Here is a 22,596-nt window from a genome sequence, read left to right on the forward strand (position 1 = left end):
TGCAAAGCCATGCTGAGGACTGGACAGTGTGGGGGAGCCGAGGCCAGCAGTGCCAGTCCCTGCAAGAGGCAGAACAGTGGCAGCACGGGGCATTAGGTGGCGGCACTCCATTCCTCCCCCTTCCCGCCCCCCTATCATTCTTGAGGGGCAGTTGGCTAGTAGAGGACATAAAGGCGTTGGGTTTCATATCAGTAGAGGACAGAAGACAACCGGACTGTTCTCTCTGGTGGCCACCCTAATTATAATACAAGCCAGGAGGCCTATTCTTAATTTCTAGTTCCAGTTACCTTGCTATTGAGCTTGTATCACATCCCCATCATTTCCTGGACAGAGCAAGAGAGTATGACTTTTCCTTACACGCCTTTGTTATGACTCTGACTGAGAGTAAGCTATGATAGCACTGCTGATCTTATTGTAATATGACTTTCAGATTTTGTTTTTTCCATGCTAAACCAGTCTTACCTGGAGGTTGTAGGTTGCTTTGTAGGGTTGGATACAGGCTCAGCACTTCCCACAGTCATTTTCACCTTTGTGCTGCTCTTATTTAACACTATTTTACACTGGGTGAAAGACTGCAGGACATTTGAAGACCACTGAGAATCAGGCCCTGAAATTTTCAAACAGCCAAATATTTCTCTTCAAATCAGTAGAGCCTGTCTCAAACAGTTGTTTACTGTGTAAGTGGGTGTTGCTACGTACAACATTTATTCCTCTTAAAATGGAGTCTGTTTAATATTTAAGAATTTTAAATCTATTTTATTAAAATGCCATTCAAAGCAACTCCATTCAGGATTATACAGGTTTACAAGGACTTGTTATTGCCTTTTACAATTTCATATTATAGAGAAAATAGCAAACCCCAGGAGGGGATTCTTATGTCCTCTCTGTAACATTAAGTGATCTTTAGACTTATGAATACTCATTTGTTCTCCATACTTCTACATCTCTGATCAATCTTAGATTATCAAGTAAATTAGGAAATTAAAATATGAAGTTGTCAATGTTTGACATAGCAACATAAAGTTTTTAAATAGTGCTGTAGGTGCTGGTGGGAAAGAAACTCATACAGAAGAGTTTAAAGCTGCTGAGTAAGTCAGTTAGAATTCAGAAGTGTCTGGTTCCCAGTCCTAGGCTTAATATGCAAGATTATGTTGTCTGCTGAATTGAGAGAAGAGTGGGTGTCATGCAAGTGAGACTAAGAAGTCTAAATGTGGTGCAGTCATGTGGATGTCAAAGGCATAAAGGAGAATACAGGTGATCATTGAAGAGAAGCAACATGTTGACACTAGCAGTACAAGAGCTGTGGCTGAGTACACTTATACTATATAACACAGGGCCAGATTATATCCTCAGGCTATTTAGTCATTTGAAAAAATACTTTCTTTAAAAAACACTAAGATGAGCATTAGGTGACCTGCAGTAAAACCTCTTGGGGGTCAAGGTTTTCTTACTGGGCATGTCTACATGAGACCCAGTACACCATTCTACTGTGTGTTACGGCAAAAACCATGCTAATGCAAGGTAGAATTACTGTGCATTAGGATCACTAAAACTCCATGCACTGCACATTGAGTTTAGTACCTGTTATTATGGATACTAAACTTAATGCTTAGTAACTACGGTGCATTAGTACATGTGTAAACATGCCCACTGGTAGGTAAACTAGACATGGTTAGCTGTCAATAGAGTAAAAGTGTGACTTACCAAACTACCTCATGGTTCAGTGTTTTGTCTGTGGGAGGATTTTACAGCAGCATAGCTATCTTGTTAACAATACCTAGTTCTTATATAGTGCTTTCTGAAGGATCTAAGTAGCTTTATCTTTGTAGAATCATAGAAATTAAGGGCTGGAAAGGACCTCAAAAGATCCACTGAGTCCAACCCCCCCTGCTTTGGGCAGTAATACTGCTGAGATCAAATGATCCCAGCACGGTGTTTGTGCAGTGTCCTCTTGGAAGACTTCCAAGGTTGGGGACTGTACCACTTCCTTGGGAAGTCTATTCCAAATTCTGGCCACCCTTACTGTAAAGAAGTTATTCCTTGCAACCAACCTGAAGCCATTCTCTAACAGTTTATGGCCGTTGCTCTTTGTCCTCCCCCGGAAGTACCCAAGTGAACAGTTCTTCTCCTAGCTCCCAATATTCACCCTTTGCATGCTTATAGATGGCCACCAACTCCCCGCTCTTGAAGTTTTCTCTTTACCAAGCTGAATAGTCCCAGATCCCTTAGTTTGTCCTCATAAGGTTTGTCCTCCAGGCCCTTAATCATTCTTGTTGTCCTTCTCTGGACCTTTCAGGATTCTCCACATCTTTTTTGAAAGATGGACACAGTACTCTGGCTGGAGTCTCACCAGCACTGAGTAGAGTGGAAATATTGCTTCCTTATCCATCGGCTAATGCATCCTAGTATGCTTTTAGCTCTTGACTACAGTGTTGCACTGGTGGCTCATATTCATCCTGTGATCAACCATAACCCTGAGGTCCCTTTCAACCATTGTGCTGGCCAGGACATCTCCTCCTAACCTACATGCACGTGGCTGGTTACTTCTCCCCAAATGAAGCACTCTACATTTATACGTATTGAACTGTATCCAGTTCTGCTCTGCCCACCTTTCCAGCTTGTCCAGGTCTGCTTGGATCCACATCCTATCCCCTGGCATAACCTCTTTCCCCCATAACTTAGTATCATCCACAGACTTGGCTAATATGCTTTCCACATTTTCATCTAAATTGTTGATAAAGATGTTGAACAGCACGGGGCCAAGAACCAAACCCTGTGGGACATCACTGGTCACCTCCTGCCAAGACAATACAGAGCCATCCACTAACACTCTCTGGGTTTAACCTCTTTAGTCAGTTCCCCACCTACCTGACCATGGACTCTGCCAGCCCTCAATCCCCCAATTTTTTCTTAGAGCATCATGGGAGACCATATCAAAGACCTTTTTAAAATCCAAGTATATAACATCAACTGCATCTCCCACATCTAAGTGGTTCGATACTTGATCAGGTTAATGATTTCATTTTACAGATGACAAATCAAGGTGTAAGGAGGTCAAGTAACTTGCCCAAAGTCACTGAGCAGCAGAGCGAGAAATAAAGGCCAAGTCCAGAATACTAGTTCAGTGCTGTATCCATTTGGTCACACTACATCCTCGAAGACGCATCTCTTTTACACTGAGGAGAACGTGGCCTCACTGATGCAGTTAATCCTGTTATTTATTGACTTCATTGGAGTTATTCCAGATGTATCACTGTGTAACTGAGAAGAGAATCTGTCCCACGGGACATTCCTTCTGTTGGCCAACCTAACCTAGATCGTTAGATTCTTTTCTTTTTACATACAATTATTAGAAGAAATTTAGAAAATTAGTGTAAACCACTGTCTGAGTTAGATTCCAACTCTTTCATACTTATTTAAAAGTAACTTGCAAAAGGGCAGAGGAAGTACTTCTTGCATTGTTTGTCTTTATTAATGTACAAACAAGGCCTGAAAGGTAGCTTTCAAAGTCACTAGTTTTTATGTTATGTTTTCAAGTCCACTGTAGGCTGCAACACTTCTGTCTTGTGGTATATTTTCACACATGAGATTCAAATAGAACTATTTCAAAAGAGGGATTTTAAGTAAAATTCCTTAAAAACTTTGGTAATGTTAAAGTTATTATGTAGCCATGATGGTCCAGGAAATATGTAAGAAGCAAGGATTTTTGTGGGTGATACCTTTTATTAGGCCAACTGTGTGGTTGGGATAGACCTGAGGACTGTTACCCAGCAGCTTGTCTAGATGTACCCAATACATGCAGTTTGCCTAATAAAAGATACCACCTCCCAAAATTCTTTCCTGATTTTTCTAAATTTAAAACTGAGCAGCTTTGTTTTAATGGAAAAGCAAAAATCCTTTGTCCCCTTTTAAAAAGGGGAATAAAGCTACCAGAGAAGGTAGCTTACCTACATGGTTCTTCTCTTTTTGCTAGACAAGGTTAACGACTCTTGGTTAAATACACTAGTTATTCTCATGCTGGCCTTAGGTTATTTTGTGTGTTAATCCTCAGGACTTGACTTTTTAAAATTATATTTTTTTTGTCTTATAACTTTTCCTAAGAGCTGCTACAACAACAGTTCAACACTCCACTTTCCTAGTAGAGAATAAGCTGTGGCATAACAGGAATGCATTTACTGTAATGTAAAATTGTTTGATATATGTGCTTTTAGCAAAGAATGATTGTATATTTTAACTACTATGGACAGAGTAAGCAAGAGAGCATTCTTAAGATTTTAGACACAGCTGATATGGGGCATATATGCCTATGTAATGTGTATGTTGAATATTAATTTTGTGAATGCAGTATGATATGAAAGACCTTGCTCTGCTTTATGAGAGTATTATAGAAGCAAAGCATATTTTGATTATATTTCAGAAAAATATTCCTGTCAGAACAGGAGGATGGTGGAACAAGCTTCTAGGGAATCTCCTTCACTGGAAATTCTTAAGAAGAGTCTGGATAGGTATTTGCTGAGAAGACTGTAAGAATAGTGCATCCTGTGGGACTTGATGGCCCTAAGTTTCCCTTTTAGTCTTATGCATCTATGATTCAAAAGTCATATTTTGTCTTTGAAAAAACTTATGAACATTTCTTTCCCTTTGCTGCTCTTCCCATTTAAAAACATGCCCATCAGCTGTATTTTATATTTGCATGAAATAAACTGTGCTGCCCACAAGTTTTGAAGTTCCCATAATTTTTAAATTTAAAGTTTAAGCAAATATCAGAAAACCATCATTACACTGAGAGGTGGAGAGCATATCAAAGTTACTCTTTTAGCTCTGTGCAAAAATCATATATTGCAACAACAGCTCAGTGACATAGATCTGTCAAATTCTGCTGGTGGGAAATGACTCGCTGACTGACGCAAAGGTACAGCAGCAGTCATATCCTGTGTAACTCGTGCTGAAGATGGTTGCATGCTGGGTACAGAAGCTACAGAGATAGGTTAATTGCTGAATTACTTGCTATATATGCAGTACGTACACTTTAAGGAAAGATGCGTGTATTCATTTCTGAACATTAAGGCAATTATTTTTTTGGAAATGCTGCTTGGGTATCACAGAGATGGTTAAAAGAGCTGTGCCATTTCCTAAGATGTGTAAAACTCTAAATATTTCAGCTCAGATTCTCAGACGTCTTTATCTGCCACTTAATGTAGAATCGTAGAAAAGCAAAGCTGGAAGTGACCTCGGGGGTCTGTCTTGACCAGCCCTCTGCTTAAGGCAGGATCATCCCTGTCTAAACTATTCTAGTCAAGCGTGACCTCCTCTTAGTAATTTCCCAGAATGAAGACTCACAGGGTGGGGTCTTTAGAGGCAGATGCGATGTCTATAGGGCCCTGTAACCATGCCAGCTTCACTCTGCGGGCACCTTCTAGTCTTGTCTGCCACATCTTGTTCAATAATTGGTGTCTTAATTAGGCAGGAGGCTGCCCATTTCCTGCCCCAATGCCAGAGGGCTTTATCTGTGGCTCCGAAACCTTCCCTAAACCACAGCCCATGCCTTGCAGATGGCATCCACATGATGATCATAACCCACACCACAACTGGTGCTCCAGGGTCTCACAGGGATTCTAACTCCCTCCCTGGAGCAGCAAGTCATTGTGCTCCCTCGCTGTAATTTTTGACTCACATTCAGCCTTCTTGCGGTGGAGGACTTACCAGGGTCAGGACTCACCCCTAACTTCCTGACTGAGCCCTACTATGTGGCCTCAGGCTCAACTACGGCCTCAGGCATCCGAAAACATACCTTGGCTTACTCCGCACACATGGGGTTCCTACTGTGCCCACTCTAGAGCTTTTACACCATGGCCCACCTTGGGGTCTTCTCATCATCCTCATACTCAACTACTCACAGGGCTGGCCCTTGTGCTGCCCTTTAGGCTTACTTCCACTTTGGCCTTCCTCAGCCCCTCTCATGCACAGCCCTTCAGGCCTACTCCTTTTCAACCGTACTCTTTGTGGGGCTACCTACATCTCTGCCCTCTCAGGGCCTTCACAACTATCTCCAGCCATGGGCATCCAGGGTCTTACTCCCCTGAAGACTCAGGTGACCACAGCCATGCCTGGCCTCACTCTTCTACTGGAGTCTTAAACCCCCTAGGGCTCAGGTGGCCATAGCCATGCCTGGCCCTCATACCCACTGAGTTGTGAGGGCTAGGCATTAGTAAAGCACCCCAGCCCACCTTTCTCACTGGGGTGGTAACTGGCCTAGCATTTCCTGGGGTCTCCTGTGCCACCAGGAGCCCCACCAGGCCACCCATCCCCAGCACGGTGTAGTTTTAGGTCATGCCCAGGACCAAGAGCCTCCTAGCCATCCCCATAAGCTCTTGCCCTTAACTCTATGTCAGGAGTGGACAATTTTTTCAGCCAGAGGGCCACTTACCCAGTTTTGGCAGGCTTTCGAGGGCTGCCTGGGTAGCCCCACCTCTTAACAAGTACCCTGCTCCTTGACAGGCAACCTGCCCCGTGGTCACCATCTTGGCACCAGTATCCCAATGTCCCAGGGCCAGCACTGACAGGGCTTAAAGTGGGGCACAGGCTGGCAGGGGTCTGTGGAGCTGGGCTGGGCTGCACCAGCAGGGAGAGGGGGGAGCTAGCTTGGCTCCATAGAGACCCTGCCAGCTGGGACCCCGCGCTCCTGCCACCCTGCTCTAGGTCCCACCAGCACTGGCCCCGGGTCACTGGTGCGGGCCCAGTGTTCCCGCTGGCTCCCGTACCTGCTCACTCCAAGTGCCCCCCAGCCCCTTAGTACAGGCATGAGGCAACGCGCAGCCCTGAACCCCTTCTCGACGGCTGGGAAGAAGCTAGTGCTGAGCATGGGGAAAAGTGGCCCTTGCCTGCCCCATGGCTGGCACTCCCTGCTGCAGGTGCTCGCAGCCCACGTGGGGCTGTCTGGAGCAGGCACAGGCAGCCCCATGCAGGCTGCAAACAGCTACAGCGCAGAGCGCTGGCCATGGGGCAAGTGAGGGGTCACTTTTCCCCATGCTCAGCACCAGCTTGTAACCCGACCCTGCTGCCAGCCTGGGATCCAAGCTGGCTCTGGGCTAGCCCATCGGCAGCAGCAGCTAGGGCCCCCCTCCACCCCTAGCTTGCTGCACTGGCCAGCATTGGCTGCTGCTGGTCGTATGGCGCTTGTGCACTGGGCAGCTCAGAGGCAGTGGTGGCAAACACTGCCTGGTGCAGCAAGCAGGGGGTCCACAGCTGCTGTTGCCACACGCAGCCCCGAGAGGTGAGCCTGGAGCCAGTGCGGGGCCTGGGTTGGCAGTGGGGCCAGCTTACAAGGTGGTGCTGAGCGCAGGGGTGGGGAAAGCGGCCCCTCTCCAGCCCCATGGCCGGCACCCCACGCTGCAGCCACTCACAGCCCACGTGGGGCTGTCTGGAGCAGGCACAGGCAGCCCACGTGGGCTGTGAGTGCCTGCAGTGCGGGGTGCCGGCCATGGGGTGGGGGAGGAGCTGCTTTCCCCCCACACCCCATGGTCAGCTTTTCCCCGGGCCACTTTTCCCAGGGGTCCTCCCTGCCCTTCCCCCCATTCCCCCTTACCTGAGGTTCTGGCCAGGGCAGCTGTGTGGTCCCAGGCCACAAGCCCCTGCAGGGGCTGGGTGGGCCCTGCTGTTGTGGGAGCCCGCCGGGCTTCCCCTGGGTCCTACAGGCTGTATTTTGCCTACCCCTGCAATACGTGCTCCTGGGATATAGGAAACTGTCTAATGACCTTTGAGGATCTGGGTCATCATCCAGTTACATAGATTTCATTGACATTAGGGCTGGAAGGGACCTCGGAAGATCATCATATCCAGCCCCCCACCTGAAGGGCAGGAAGTCGGCTGGGGTCATAGGATCCCAGCAAGATAAGCATCCAATTTACTCTTGAAGGTGTTCAATGTAAGTGCTTGAACCACTTCCGATGGCAGGCTGTTCCAGACCTTGGGGGCTTAGACAGTAAAGAAATTCTTCCTTATGTCTAGCCTGAAACGGTCTTGCAATAGTTTATAACCGTTCGACCTTGTCATCCCTTGGGGCGCTCTGGTGAACAAATGTTCCCCCCAGGAACGGGTGGTTACCCCCTGATAAACTTATAGGTGGCCATCAGATCACCCCTGAGCCTGTGCTTTTCCATGCTGAAGAGCCCCATGGTTCTCAGCCTGTTGTCTTAAGGTGTGTTTTCCTGACCTCTGATCATGCGCATGGCTCTTCTCTGGACTCTCTCAAGCTTCTCCACATCCTTTTTGAATTGTGGAGCCCAAAATTGGATGCAGTACTCCAGCTGCAGCCTCACCAAGGCTGGGTACAAGGGGAAAATGACGTCCAGGGATTTGCTTGAGATGTATCTATGGATGCAAGCCAGCGTTTTAGTTGCTTTACTAGCTGCAGCATCGCATTGCAGGCTCACATTCATCTTGTGGTCAATGATGACCCCCAAGTTCCTTTCATCTGTAGTACTAACCAGCGTAGCACTGCTGAGCCTAAAAGGATGCTGTAGGTTTTTCCTCCCAAGGTGGAGAACCTTGCATTTTCCGATGTTAAACACCATCAGATTATTGTCCGCCCATTTGCTGAGCCTGTCGAGGTCAGCCTGGATCACCCACCTGTCTTCTGGTGTGGATGCTTTGCCTCAAAGTTTGGTGTCATCAGCGAACTTGGCCAGTCCGCTTCTGACTCCAATGTCCACCTCATTAATGAAGATGTTGAACAATATGGGTCCAAGGACAGAGCCTTGGGGACCCCACTGGTCACAGGGCACCATGATGAGTGGCTTCCATCAATTACTACCCTCTGGGTCCAGCCATGGAGCCAATTTCCCAGCTAGCAGATCGTGGTGGACCCAAGGCCACAATTGGCTAGTTTTGCCAAGAAGTGATCATGGGATACCAGATCGGAGGCTTTTTTCACGTCAAGATATATGACATCAGTCTCTTCTCCCTTGTCCAGGTGATAGGTCGCCTGCAACAAACTCATGCTGGCTATCTCTCAGGATGTTGGCGTTGGCCAGTCTATTAAGGATGGCCTCTTTAATAAACTTTTGTAAGATCTTCCCCAGGATAGAATTCAGGCTGATGGGCCTATAGTTATCCGGATCCACTTTCCTCCCTTTCTTGAAGATCGGCACCGCATTGGCCTTCTTCCAGTCTTCAGGCACTACACCAGAGCGCCAGGAGTTTTCAAAGATCCGTGCCAGAGGCTGGGCTATAATGCTAGCCAGCTCCTTGAGTACCTTGGGGTGTAGATTGTCAGGGCCGGCTGACTTGAAGGTATCCAGCCTCTCAAGGTGTTCCTTCACGAGGTCGGCATTGATATGTGGAAGGGGATCTCCCTCACCCGGACCTCTGTCCTGTAGTGGGCATGGGTGTCCCATGGAACTGATGAAAGACCGATGCAAATTACCCATTTAAAAGGTTGGCTTTTTCCTGGGCGTCAGTTGTCAGTTGCCCCATCTGGTTCAGGAGGGGTCCAGTGTCGCCCTTGCTTTTCCTCCAGCTCCCCACATATCTGAAAAAGGACTTTTTATTGTCCTTGATGCTCAAAGCTGGTTGGAGTTCAGTTGCAGCCTTGGCTTTCCTGGTTTGCTCCCTGTAGGACCAGACCAGTGCAGAATAATCCTCCTTGGAGGTGCCACTGACTCTCTTCTTAAGCTATGCATTAGAGATAATATTAATTTATCTAACATTAATAAATACAGGCAGTCCTTGGACTTATGACAGAATTGGTTCCTGAAAACTGCATCTTAAGTTGAAACATTGTGTCTTGGAACGAATTTTCTCATAAGAAACAATGTTATAAATGGGGGATTGGTTCTTGAACCAAGGCCTGATACCCTGCTTTCACCAAAAATACCCCAGAAGTTTACTTAGTCAATTATGGATGAGTAACATAGCTACATTAATGTATTTCTATTGTAAATAGCAATCATATTGATTTGGACGGACTTCTTTGTGGTGACTTCGCTGTACTTTTTGAAGGGCTTTTGGTTGGGCTTTTTGAAGGGTTCTTGGCTGGAGTCTTCTCAGGAGTCTTGGCTGCAGGTTTTTCTGGAGTCTTGTCTGCTTTCTTAAATAAAGTGTCCAAGGAAGTTTGGACAAATGTTCTCCAGGGAGATTGGCGATGTAGCAGACTTGTTCACTGGCATAGCATTGCATCAGATCAAACATTGGTAAGTCGAAACTGACATCATAAAGTTGAAACAGGGTGTCAATTTATAAAAGTTGTAAGAACAAAACATTGTAAATCAAAACATTGTAAGTTGAAGACTGCCTGTACCATGTAAAAACAGCCATAGTAACCATAACTTGAAACATTTCAGTAAGTTTATTTCTGTGCAAAGATTGATCCCAAATGAGACCAGGGAGCAACCAGTGAGCCTCACCCCGATTTTTTGGGATAGGGGCTCCAAACAGCATTAAGTTGGAGTGACAAGAAGTAAAGGAAGCAGAGGCTCCAGGGGATGCCCAATTCTGTGAGACCCTCCCATCTTGCCAGCCTTCCTTTAGCTGGTGGGGCTCCGATGAAACTGCCTGTTATCCCCATTTCCTTCCTTCTCCCCACTCGCTTCCTCCACCCCATTGTCTCATCCCACTTTACTTCTTTCTGGCTAGGGATCAATAGGAGCAACATTAAGAGCAGACAATCTGGGAAAGAGAGAGAGGGCATCCCTGTTCTCTCCCAGAGCAGCCCCTGGTGTTGCCTGAGGGAAGCATCCCCTGCTGGACATGAGACTTCAGGTGATGCTAGAACAAGCATGGCAGGATTGTAAGAGAAACTACTACCACTGCAGGGATGTTTGTCTCTCACTATCAAGATTGTATTTTGCTATAAAAAGTCAGACAATTTCCCTGCATCTCAGATACAGTCAAGGCTCTACCAGTCGGGGCTGGCCCAGGACCTTGAGAGAGCTTGCTTGATAGCACAGTGATCAAATCCCCATTGGTGAGTAGCCTTGAAATTGTAGTGATTAGCAGAGGCAAGGCTGTGGACAGAGAGTACGAAAGCAAAGGGAAAATTGAGTTGGAAGCACATTAGCTCACTCTGGACTGTAGGCCTATGTCTTTAGCAGACGTGTAGGGGTGTGCAGAGCCTGGGGCATATCAGCCTGTACAGGGCCTGTGCGGGGGGGCAGGGTGGCAAGTGGCTGGAGCACAAAGGGAGTGGAAAGTGGCCAGAGTGCAGAGCTAGCAGTGCACAGCAGCCATGCAGGCTGGTTATGCCCTTGGCATGTGCCAATGGTGCTTTCCTCAGGGCCTGTATGGCACTGTCCACGGGGCTCCCCAAAGCACAGGGCCTGGGGCAGCCATCCTGATTCGCCCTCCCAAGGGATGACTGAGCATATGCATCAAGTTTTCTTAAAGTACTAGATCTGGAACGGCCACAAAAAGCAGAGCAGCAGATCAAGCAGAAGGTAGGGAGCAGAGAGCAGACTGGTGGATCTGGCAGGGGGAAGGGATTGGAGTCACTCTCAGAGAGTGTCAAAAGACTAGCCGCAACTGCCAGTTCAGTGCTCCACTGTAGTTCCCTTAAGGAACTAGTCAAAGCACTATCTTAAACATTAGCATTTATTTTCAAGAAGTCACGAGGACAGGAGACATCACAGGGGACTAGAGAGAAGAACAAAGTACTTATACCAGTTCGTAAACAATTAGAGGATGAGATGACAACAAAACAAAGAAAAAACACCAAACAGATTTTTCAAAGATAAATCATATCCATTTAGTCTAATTTATCTCAAATCAGTCTAATTTATTTATTTGGTAGAAATTAGGCTTAGTGGATAAGACAGAAGACTAGATACAATATGCCTTGACTTTATGCCATAACCCTCTCTTGGAGAAATGAAGAAAAACACAAATGTTTGAAAAAACACACTCAAGAAGTAGTTACCAAGGTTTTGAACTGCACTAAGGCAGCATTTCAGTTTACACAGGTGTTTGTACTGGACCCTGTTTGCATTCAGTATTTTTATTAAAGACTTGAACATTGGAACGCAGAGCACACATTAAATGTGCAGATGACACCAGAGGAGAGGAAAGGTTTGCAAGCTCTCTGGAGGACAAGGTCCAAATTTAAAGTAACCTCGATTAACTGGAGAAATAGTTTTCCCCAACATGCTTAAATTCATAAAAGTTGCAAGAAGCTACATTTGAGAAGGAGAAATCAAATGCACAAATATAAAGAAAATTGGGAATAACTGCAGAGGCAGCTATATAGCAGAAAAGGATGTGGGGTTCGTAGTGAATTACAGACTAAATGAGAGTCAACAGCATGACGCAGTTATTAAAAAAAAGGCAAATCTCATTCTGGGATGTATTAAAAGAATGTTACATGTGACACACAAATGGTAATTATTCAAATCTGTTCAGCTGTAGTCAGGTCTCAGCCAGAACAGAGTTCCAGCTGTATAGACAGATAGAAAGGACCATGCCTTAGAGCAGTGGTTCTCAACTTTTTAGACTTGAGGCTTTAAGGCACCTTGTTTGCTTTAAGGCAGCTTGTTTGCTTTAAGGCACCCCTCCATAACTTTTGTAAATTGAGTATCACCCCATTTCAGAAACTAATTTATTTATTGCCATGCTTACCTTCATACACAGAGCACGGAACGGGGGGGCAGAGCTGGGAGATAAGCATGAGTCATGTTTATCTCCTCATCTTCTGGCGTCCTTTAAAAGATCTGGCAGCACCTTACCCTCACCCTGGTTCAGAAACACTGTTTTAAAAATCATAGGCGGCAAGGAAATTAGCAACTGTAGATATATTCTGGGTATGAGCACTTAGGGAGAGGCTTGAGTCAAAATGACACTCAGGTTCAGGTGACACAGGCCTCAGTAACAGGCATATAGGGATTGAGAAAGGAGGTGGTAAAAAAGCAGGAAGTGTAGTAGAAGGCACATATTAAGCAAATGAAACATCAGTAAGGACTTATCTACACTAGTATATTTTACTGCTTTGAGAATACTGATATTAAAAAAAAAAAGAAACAGCATGAAGGTGTGAGGGAGCTCCAAGGGTTAAGTGGCATTTTCACAAATGTTAAAGAAAAGGTAGTATCTTTTCATGTAGAGTTATCATCATTTTTGACTTGCAAGCCTTTTTGTCAGCACTTTTCTTTACCTTTAGCAGTAGTTTGGATCTATGCCTAGAATGAAATGAGAGCCCTAGATTCTTACTGGCGTCATTGAATGTTAAGGGTGTTCACCATCCTGTAAGAGGCGCTTGATACAATGCCTGGCACACTGCCCCTAGATTTTTGTGCTTCCTGAAATATAAGCAGAGGAACATCAAGTGCTTTTTTACTTCTTCAGTCATCAAAAAATGGTTTAGCTTTGTGTTTGCTTGTTTAGCATTATCTGTATAATGAATTGGCCATTAGCTTACGGAAAGGAAAGTTTTTCTCTTTATGAATATTTTGAATAGCTTGCCATTCACAGAATGCCTGCCCTGGGCTTCAGATAAGGAATCTGGGTTGATTTCCCACGCTGTTTCTGTCACTGACTTTTTCATTACAAGTTCAAGTATTGTCAGTGCATGCATGTGCTAAGACACAAATACTTTACAGCATGATACAGTTAAGGCTAGATAGTTTTATGCATAAATATCTGCCTGTCATACCTGGAAATTGGTATATCCAGACTGCCCCCACGTTGTTCTTCATCTGTATTTTATTGTCTCTGACTTTCCCAGTGTATCTTCAGTTTATCCAGCCAACCACTGAGTTCAGAAAACTTCTCCTCTATCACTTCCATTTTTTGCCTCAGCCATGGGAAGATACTGCCTCTGATGTTTTCTTCTAAAGTTATTTTAATTTCAGAGTTCTTGTTCTAAAGAGAAGAAGAGGTTAGTGTGGAAAGATTACAAGAAAGCACAAGATTACAAGATAGCACAAACATAAAACAGGCTTCTTCTGTATTTTTGTTCATCTTTGGCTAGTAATATTTTTGAGCCGCAATTAAAGTTTGAGATAACTGTCCTGTCCACTTCAGTGTTTTTCTACCGTTATTTTTCTCAGTCTAAGAGCTGATATTTAACCATTTAAAACAGAAGACATCTCTGCTCTGGCCCATGGTAAACCTTGCCCCCTTTGAAAATTTTTTTTCATACAAATGTTCATGTCTTCCTCTCCACCCTCTTTTCTTAAGATAATGTACATTTTGGACCTATCTTACTGAACATCTTCACATCTAGCTAACAACTAATTATGTTTACAGACATATAGAAGTATTTTTGTAGGTGAAGTGTGTAGCCCATTTCTTATTCTGTTGAAGGTTCAGGTAGAATTTGTTCTTTGTTAAAATTGCATATTGAACTATTTTCAAGAGTGAACAAGGTGGAAATGTTGTTTATCCGCCAACAAAAATTTCTACTATTTTTCTTAACCGTTTGTTCAGCTTGTATTTACAAGAAATAGATATTTGTGAGGGACATATTTTTTAGATAGGCCTTTGGATTTGCCTTGTCTAGGAGCTCCATTTAATTGGACCTCTGTTAAAAACGCCACTGGCTTCAGTTATGGCAACACACAATTATATTGGTTTGTCTTTTGTCACGCAGGAAGTTTGTGCATTAGTCCCCAGTAAGAAATAATGATAGGACATATATGTAAAGACATGGTTTAGAAGCAAGATTTATTGTTAGTTTTAGCAACTTGACATGAGTTAGTTAACACTTAGAGACACTGCAATCTGCACTTGAATGTCTGTATTAAATATCTTACAATATTTGTGTGCATGCATGTTTGTATGCCCCTACAGATACAGTTGCAGTAAGGTTTGAATCCTGCAATCACTGCCAGTCAAGACTAATCAGCATAAGTAAACTTCACTGCTTAAGTCTTAGCAAACTTGGGATCTAAGACAGTCCCCAAGGTGACTGGCAACTAGAACTACAGAAAACATGTATTTAAACTTACATTATTCCTTTGCCATCTGCACAGTAGAAGAACCTAACTGAATACACAAAATAAGTAACTAAAATGTTGGTATTTATAAAAACCCAAAATCCTTCTGAAAAATGACATTAAATATGTTACAGGTATAACACATATGGAAAGGTGCTGAAAGCAGGAGTTCTAAACATTTGCTATAAGACTGCAACCATGTTTGAATTAACTACATTTCCAGAAGAAATCCATACATAATGAATTAGACATCAATGTAAGTTAGTTACGCAAGATAAGGTACAATGTAATAATGAAGAAGATTGAAAGGTAATGTCAGTCTGAAAGCCAAACGTAAAATACTGCTTTACTAATTTATAAACTGCAATTGTAAGTATTTCCCAATAGTAGTTTGAAGTTGTTCCATATTCTGTTTATATGTGGGAAGAGGAAAATATTTCAATTTATATATCATCTTTTGACTCAGGTAAAAAAATCCCCAGGACTGGCAGTAAAGCTGTTCTACAAACACAATGCACAATAGGCAACAACAAACTAGCCCTTAGCTGTCATTTATAGTTTATTAAAATTGTGAAATGCAAATATGTTGCAGTGATTAATGATCACTGCTGCATACCCTATGAAATTTCACTGCTTATCTGATCCAAAACCCAGTCAGCTTTGGATCAAGTTTCATGTCAGTTATTTGGTTCTACAAAGGCTCGTCCCATCAGTAGGAGAATAATATGAATAACCTCATATCTTCAGCCCCTTGATTATTTTTTGATCCACAGGCCAGACCGTGAGGTCTGGCTGCTTTACACTTGGGAAGGAGGAGAGAATGGTGGCCTAAAGCCATCCTTGCATCAGCTCTGGCAACAAGTGAGCAGTTGAGCTGGCTACACTAGCCCTAGGCAGGTTGATGGTTCTTCTGCCTGATAAATCTTTATTATTCCTGTTACACCAGCTTTCTGGTGTCCTTTTTGTTACTAGAAAGGACATAAAGTGGCCAGAATGGGAGGCAATAATCTTACTGGTAGGAGGGGTGGGAGAAATAGGTGAAGAGGCAGGTGACACACAGGAGCTTCAGGGGATTGAGGGGGCAGCAGGAGCTGAGAAAGAGAAAACCAAAGGATTTACATTTAATGGCAACAGGACACCAACTTAACTTCTTCCACTTTTGTGCCTATGCTTTAGAAGGAGAAGAAGGTTTGGACTTTGCAGTCTCAGCACAACTGTTGGCCTGAAAACTAAATTACTGCAGTAATCTAACAGTTGTTTCATAGAAGGGTAAATTGTTTTGGTTTAGTTTCCACTTGGAGCAGATTGAGTGGACAGGCAGGTTAACAGGAGTGGATCTGCTGATACACGGTGGCCACATCTACACAAGACGCTGACTGTGAAGTAGCGTTGCATGGCAGAAACTGTGACACGATGCTACTGCACAGTAGTCTTGGGCTACTGCTCAGTCAGTGTCACAAAAAAGCTTTTCATTGACACTACTGCACAGTAACTCCAGTTACTGCACATTTAGTATTTGTACAGGCCAACAGCTATATAAACAAGTACTAAATAACTGTGTGGTCAGAGGTTTGTGTCGATGTGGCCAATTAATATCCCTTCACACACACACCCCCACAAACCAGTGTAATTGTTTCATTTGTCCATGCCTTAAGACTCAGCTAGGGAAAACATAAATGAAACCTGCAAGAGAAGTAACTGTACTGTTGATCAAAGCTTTGGGCTGTGGCTCATGTTTTAAAGAAACACAATATTGGATGGGCAGCCTTATAGAATAGAAGCTTTTAGTCTCAGAATAGCAGCAACTCTGCATGGTAGGAAAAAAATAACTTTCCAGTTCAGGTGAGGCAGCTAGAATCAAGCTGAAGTGAATAGAGCAGGAACTTTGTTTTGGTGTTTGCTTATTATACCAGAATCACTTTTTCTTTGCTGGCTAGGGAAGCATTTGTTAAGAATTCTAACAGCCGCTAATTCATTTTGAACAATAATGCTCAACCTTTTTGTCCACTGGGTCCGATTGGCAGTGCCTGGCCTCTCTGTGGCCCAGATCCAGCCGGTGTTTCAGATCCTGTGCCCAGGAACGCATAGCAGGCACAATCTGGCTTCATAAATGAGGGCAGGGGGGAAGCCAGCCCCAGCGCAGCCCAGCAGGGGGAAAGAGCTTGACCCAGGCCCCTAGAGAGGGAAGGGAACATGGCTTGGCCCACCGCCCACCCTGGCCCTCCAGGGTGGGGGGATAGGAGAGGCAAGGGGAAGGGGCCATGGCCAGGCCCCAACCTGGTCCTGTGTGGGAGAGAAGTGGGGTATGGCTCATCTCCAATCTGGAAGTGTGTGTGGGGGGCGGGGGGGACTCAACCCAGTGGGGAAAGAGGCTGCAGTCTGGCTTAGTCCATCATGGGGTTGGGGTTTGGGGATTTGGCAGTGGTGAGAGTGGCTGTATTAATGGCCACTACTTCCTCACCACCAAATTTCCTGACCCATGGGGCGCCCCACAGGCTAGATGCAAAGGCTGCAGCCCGTGGGCCAGAAGTTAAACACCCCGATATGGAAGAATTCTGCTGTGCATGGGCAAATCCTCCACTAGATTTTCAGATCTCTCTTGCATATAACTCTTGTAGTGATGCTGATTCAGGGAGTTAATAAAGCTGTTCTTGTTCTCCAGGAATTGTAATGACTGGTAAGAGGACTTTCTTTTAAATGCAGCTGTCAGCTGAATTCATTCTTTTTTAATCTTGCAGTTAACTATAGCCCAAAAAACTGGAGGCTTGGTTGCTTTGTTGGGGCACTGTTCTATTTGTTTCATGATGCCCCTCAAATGCAATACATAGAAAAGAGAGCAAAATTGTCATCTAAGTCAGAAGTTGTATATGGTGGTAGAATTGGAAATTTTATGGCTCAGCTTTATGTGGTCATGGGAAGCAAATGCCTGCTTAGTTTACATTTTTAGTTTGGACAAGCTAAGGCTGAGTAAGTAGCTGTAGAGAAACAACACAGAGGAGAAATCAGTGCCATAGCTGGTGATAATGTAGAGCAGGGGTTCTCAATTCCCTGGGCGGTGGCCCAGTGGTGGGCCACAGCACAGTCAGCTGCTGGACCAGAAGTGGCCGTGGACCAGCGAACCATGGCCCCCCAAGCGGGGCAGAGAGGCCGCGGCACAGGGTTTGCTCCCACCCCAGGGGTCGGGTATCCTTACCTGTCTTTTGGCTAGAAATTCCAGCCACGTTTGTCTGTGACTGCTGGGCTGCCGTTTGCCAGGCCGCAGCTGCTTTTGGGCTGTAGTTTGCCAGGTCACGGCATAAAAACTTTGGGAACCCCTGATGTACAGTATTCAAAGTAAAGAGATCATTTAAAGAGGCGTTTTCATGTGGGAGCTATCCACACTCACCCCTTGAAACATAAACCTCCTTAGGAAGAACTTGTTGGAAATATTAAATGTTATAATTTTTAAATGAACGGGATTTGTTACTTTGTTTTATCAAATTCAGCTTCAAATCATATGCTGTGGACAAGAAGTGATCCTAGAGTATCTCAGATCTTCGAGTAGCTTAGATCTTTTGAGTAGTCATTCTTCCTGCACACCCCATGGGGCCTACAGACTTCTAAATATGCAAAAGTGTTAGTGTAACACAATACACAGAATACTGAGAGGTGCTGGAGGGCAGTTTACTACTAAAAGAACTATTCTTTCTGCTCAGACTTAAAAATGCTTTATATTATATTACAAAAAGGTGTCTTCTGTCATAGCAGATTTAACATTCTGTACTAGCCTATTTTCTGAGTAAAAAACATACAGGATAGTTTTTTAGTGGTCAGTGTATAATCCTACACATCATTCTCACTTGGTTTTATGAAAAAGTGTCAATTTTAGATGCTTTATTTGGAGATTAATATTACTAATAATCTTAAACTACATTATAGGGAATCCACAGTGTTGTAGAATATGGAAATGGAAATACTAGGCTGGCAATATTTTAACCAAAGTGCCTGCAAACATAGATAAGAAATACTGAGGTCATAGTTTTGTTTTTTGGCAGTTTGTTAACTATTAAAGCCTCTCCACATAAATTTAAACAGAGAGGACAGGTATATTAATTACTACACAATTGAAACAGAGGTTTCTGGCCACACACAAATTATTCAAGTTGCTTTTGTTTTTCAAGTTGCTTAATAGCTCCGTTCTTACAGTAAGGTTAACAAACCAAGTTTGCAGCACTTTCAGTCTTTTACTTACAGCTGGGTCTGATAATGGAACAAGGCTGGCAAGGCTACCCAAGGATCTTAAAGGGGCGCATGCAGTCACCACCCGCATGGAGCTGATGCCAGAGCTGTGGAGCCCGGCACAGCTGTTTGCAGCCTGCCTGCTGCTTGCTGCAGCTGCCCAGAGCCCAGGCTGACTACAAACAGCTGCGCCAGGTTCCAGAGCCCCACCAGCAGCTCAGTGCCATCAGTGTGAGAGAAACCAGGGTTGTGCTGCCTCAGGCCCCCATCATTGTCCCCTCCAAGGAGCACGTGCCGGTACAGAGCTGATGCTGGATTGCTGGGTTGCTTGCAGCAGGGCTTGCAGCTTCCCAGCTGTCTGCTGGGAACAGCCTGGGCTCTGTGGTTGACAGCAGCTACCCAGAGCAGGGGCTGGTGGTGGCATGCCAAGCAAAATGGCCTCGCGTGCCATGCCCAGCATGCATGCCAGGGGTTGCCGACCCCTGCTTTAGACTCATCTGAGTATATGCCTTAACTATTATACTCATAGGTTTTCACTTTCAATTTTTTGTCTGTATTTTTAAGGCCTCTCCAGAATTACCATTTAATTTTATGTTAATATTTTGTTAGAGTGAAGACACCACGTGAACCTCAAAACATTTCACATGCTATGGCTGACCCTATCCGGTGGGCCAGATATCACTGGCAGCGTCTGGTATCTGCAGAAGGCCAGGATGGGAGCAACAGCAGCAGCAAGTCAAGTGACAAGTGCTATCCATCAACTAAAACCACTGGCAAACATAGGATAGTTATTCCCTGCTTGGGACACTTTAAAGAAGAGTATGAAAAGGTATCAAAATTGTACATGAATAACAGAATACGGACTACAAAGTACACTTTATTAAACTTCATACCACGGAACTTGTTTGAACAGTTTCACAGGTAAAGGACTCTTACGAATATTACCTTGAGTTTAGGTTATTTTTGTTTGACATTCATTTATCAATGTGTGCAAGTAGGATTTCTGAACTAACCACCTTTCCTAATTGCTTTTCTGTCAAGTTTGATAACAGCTTTGTAATATGATACAAATCTTTTGAATATCAGTTTGGGGATAACACATTTCTCCAGTTTTGGTATCTCATGCTTCCTTTCACTATTTTGGACTGATGAGATCCAATGAGATCTTTTCAGAGGACTGAAACAGAGCAGTCTGCTGTACCATTTCAGGCACATTTCTTCCCAATGTATTTGGTAGCTGTAGAATACATAAGTGGGGAAGTTGCTTCTCTCTTTCTTGAACTACCCTTCAATCTTGTTTGTAAGCAAGAGGCTTGGTGGTTTGAAGAGCCATGCAAAGGGGAGGTGGAAAAACTCACTAGAAGAGGTTTATGGAGGCCCAGAAGCAGTTATTTCATAATGCTTTAATCTGTAAAAAAAAGTGTGCCTTAAATTATCTTTATATGACTCTACAAAATGTACAGGAAAGGTACAGCTGTAATAATTATGATGATTTATATAAACTGATTCTTCTTCTCTTCTGCATCCTTTGTTACATCAGTTGCTTGTTTTATCCTTTTCCTGTCAGCTAAGACCAGAAGGCATAAATCTTGAGTTGTTTTCCTTCCCTGGTTAAACACAATATAAATGATTTACTTTGTCAACTGGTTTCAAGGAAGGCTGTGAATGAAAAGTTTGCTGTGGTATTGATGTACTTCTGTTCACAGATGAAGCACTATGTATTTTTCAATTGATGCAGAAATATTTCTTTTAAAATAATATTTTGACTATGCAGTATGTGGACAGAGAGCAGAATGCATGATCATAATGCTCCTTTGTTTTCCTTCAACACTAAGCACGATCTGTACCGGTAGTGGGCATATCTGGAGGTGTGAATGCTGTTGTCAATATGGTTGAAACTTCCAGGGAAGTGACTAAGCAAATACGTGTTCATGTTTCTGTATGAGGTCATGGATCTTTTTTCAGGAAATTTAATTAAATACTATTAGTGTAACCATGCCACTTTCAGTGTTGAAGTCAAGGATAAGTCAAGGCTGTCCAATGTCTGACGGTCTCTTGGGTCTGCCTCCTTAGGTGGGGGGCAGGAAGTGGAAGCAAGAGGAAGAAGTGGGAACCCAGAGATCCAGGCCACAGCAGGGGTCGTGGGGAGAGTGCCCAGGCAGGACCCCACATGCTGTGAGTTAATTGCTTGCAGCCTGCCAACTGGATGGCTCTGTTAAACCGATACGGAGACAAGTGTATTTAGCTAAATGTTTACATAATCTGGAACGTAAGAAAGCAATGTCATCTAATAGCATCTAATAGCATAGACAGGTAGTTAGCTGAGTTAGTCTGAAGTCAGATAGAAAGTAGTGTTGGGTGGCACCTTAGGCCACATTCACACAAGTAAGGACATGCGTTTGCTGCAGTACAGATAGTAGTGACACAAATTTGTGCCGCTACTTTGTGCTGCAGTGCTTGTCCCTGCTCAAGTAGTTTGTGTCCCACTACTCCATGTACTATGGGGGTGGGGCTGGCTGGGGCACAGGGTGCCTCAATGTGGGTCTAGCTGGGAGACAGCCCCTAAGCTGAGGCACCCTGTGCCCCAGCCAGCTGGAGAGCAGCACCCTGCTCTGGGGGGGAAATCCTGGCAGCAAATTTTGCCTCAGTGCACAGTTTAATGTGCAACACATATGATGCAGGGTTTAGCGTAGACAAGTGCAGGGTACTGAATCTAGGGAGAAGGAACCAGCAGCAGATCTACAGGCTGGGGAACACCCTTCTCATCAGCACAGAGGTGGAAAGGGATCTTGGAGTCATTGTTGACTCCAGGTTGAACATGAGCCGCCAATGTGAGGAAGCTGTCAGTAAGGCTAACCACACCTTGTCATGCATCCACAGATGCATCACAAGCAGGTCCAGGGAGGTGATCCTCTCCCTATATATATATGTAGCATTGGTCAGGCCACAGTTGGAGTACTGCGTCCAGTTCTGGGTGCCACACTTCAAGAGGGATGTGGACAACATGGAGAGGGTCCAAAGGAGGGCCACTCTCATGATCAGGGGACAGCAGGGTAGGTCATACGAGGAGAGACTAGAGGGCCTGAACGTATTCAACCTCCACAAGAGAAGGCTGACGAGGGGGATCTGGTGGCTGTCTGCAAATTCACCAGAGGGGATCAACAGGGAATAGGAGATGCCCTGTTCCCCCAGACACCGCATGGGGTAACTAGGAATAATGGCCACAAGTTGATAGAGAGCAGGTTCAGGCTGGACATCAGGAGGCATTACTTTATGGTTAGGGTGGCTAGGACCTGGAACCAGCTTCCAAGGGAAGTGGTGCTCGCTCCTACCTTGGGGGTCTTTAAGAGGAGGCTGGGTAGACACCTGATTGGGGTCATATGACCCCAGCATCCATTCCTGCCCAAGCCAGGGGGTTGGGCTTGATGATCTGTTTAGGTCCCTTCTGACCCTAGCT

General features: G+C 44.6%; 1 protein-coding gene across 1 annotated transcript in view; it reads left to right on the plus strand.

The window, feature by feature from the left end:
• Nucleotides 1-22,596, plus strand: part of ATP10D (ATPase phospholipid transporting 10D (putative)) — a 95,977-nt gene that overhangs the window by 13,256 nt on the left and 60,125 nt on the right. The window contains exon 3 of the mRNA XM_090035878.1: nt 19,749-20,060. Within this exon, the coding sequence (XP_089892004.1) occupies nt 19,749-20,060 (312 nt within the window). The remainder of the gene's footprint in view (nt 1-19,748; nt 20,061-22,596) is intronic.

Source organism: Crocodylus siamensis, chromosome 2 (assembly GCF_052110815.1).
Source record: "Crocodylus siamensis isolate JL-2025a chromosome 2, ASM5211081v1, whole genome shotgun sequence".
Classification (NCBI taxonomy): domain Eukaryota; kingdom Metazoa; phylum Chordata; order Crocodylia; family Crocodylidae; genus Crocodylus; species Crocodylus siamensis.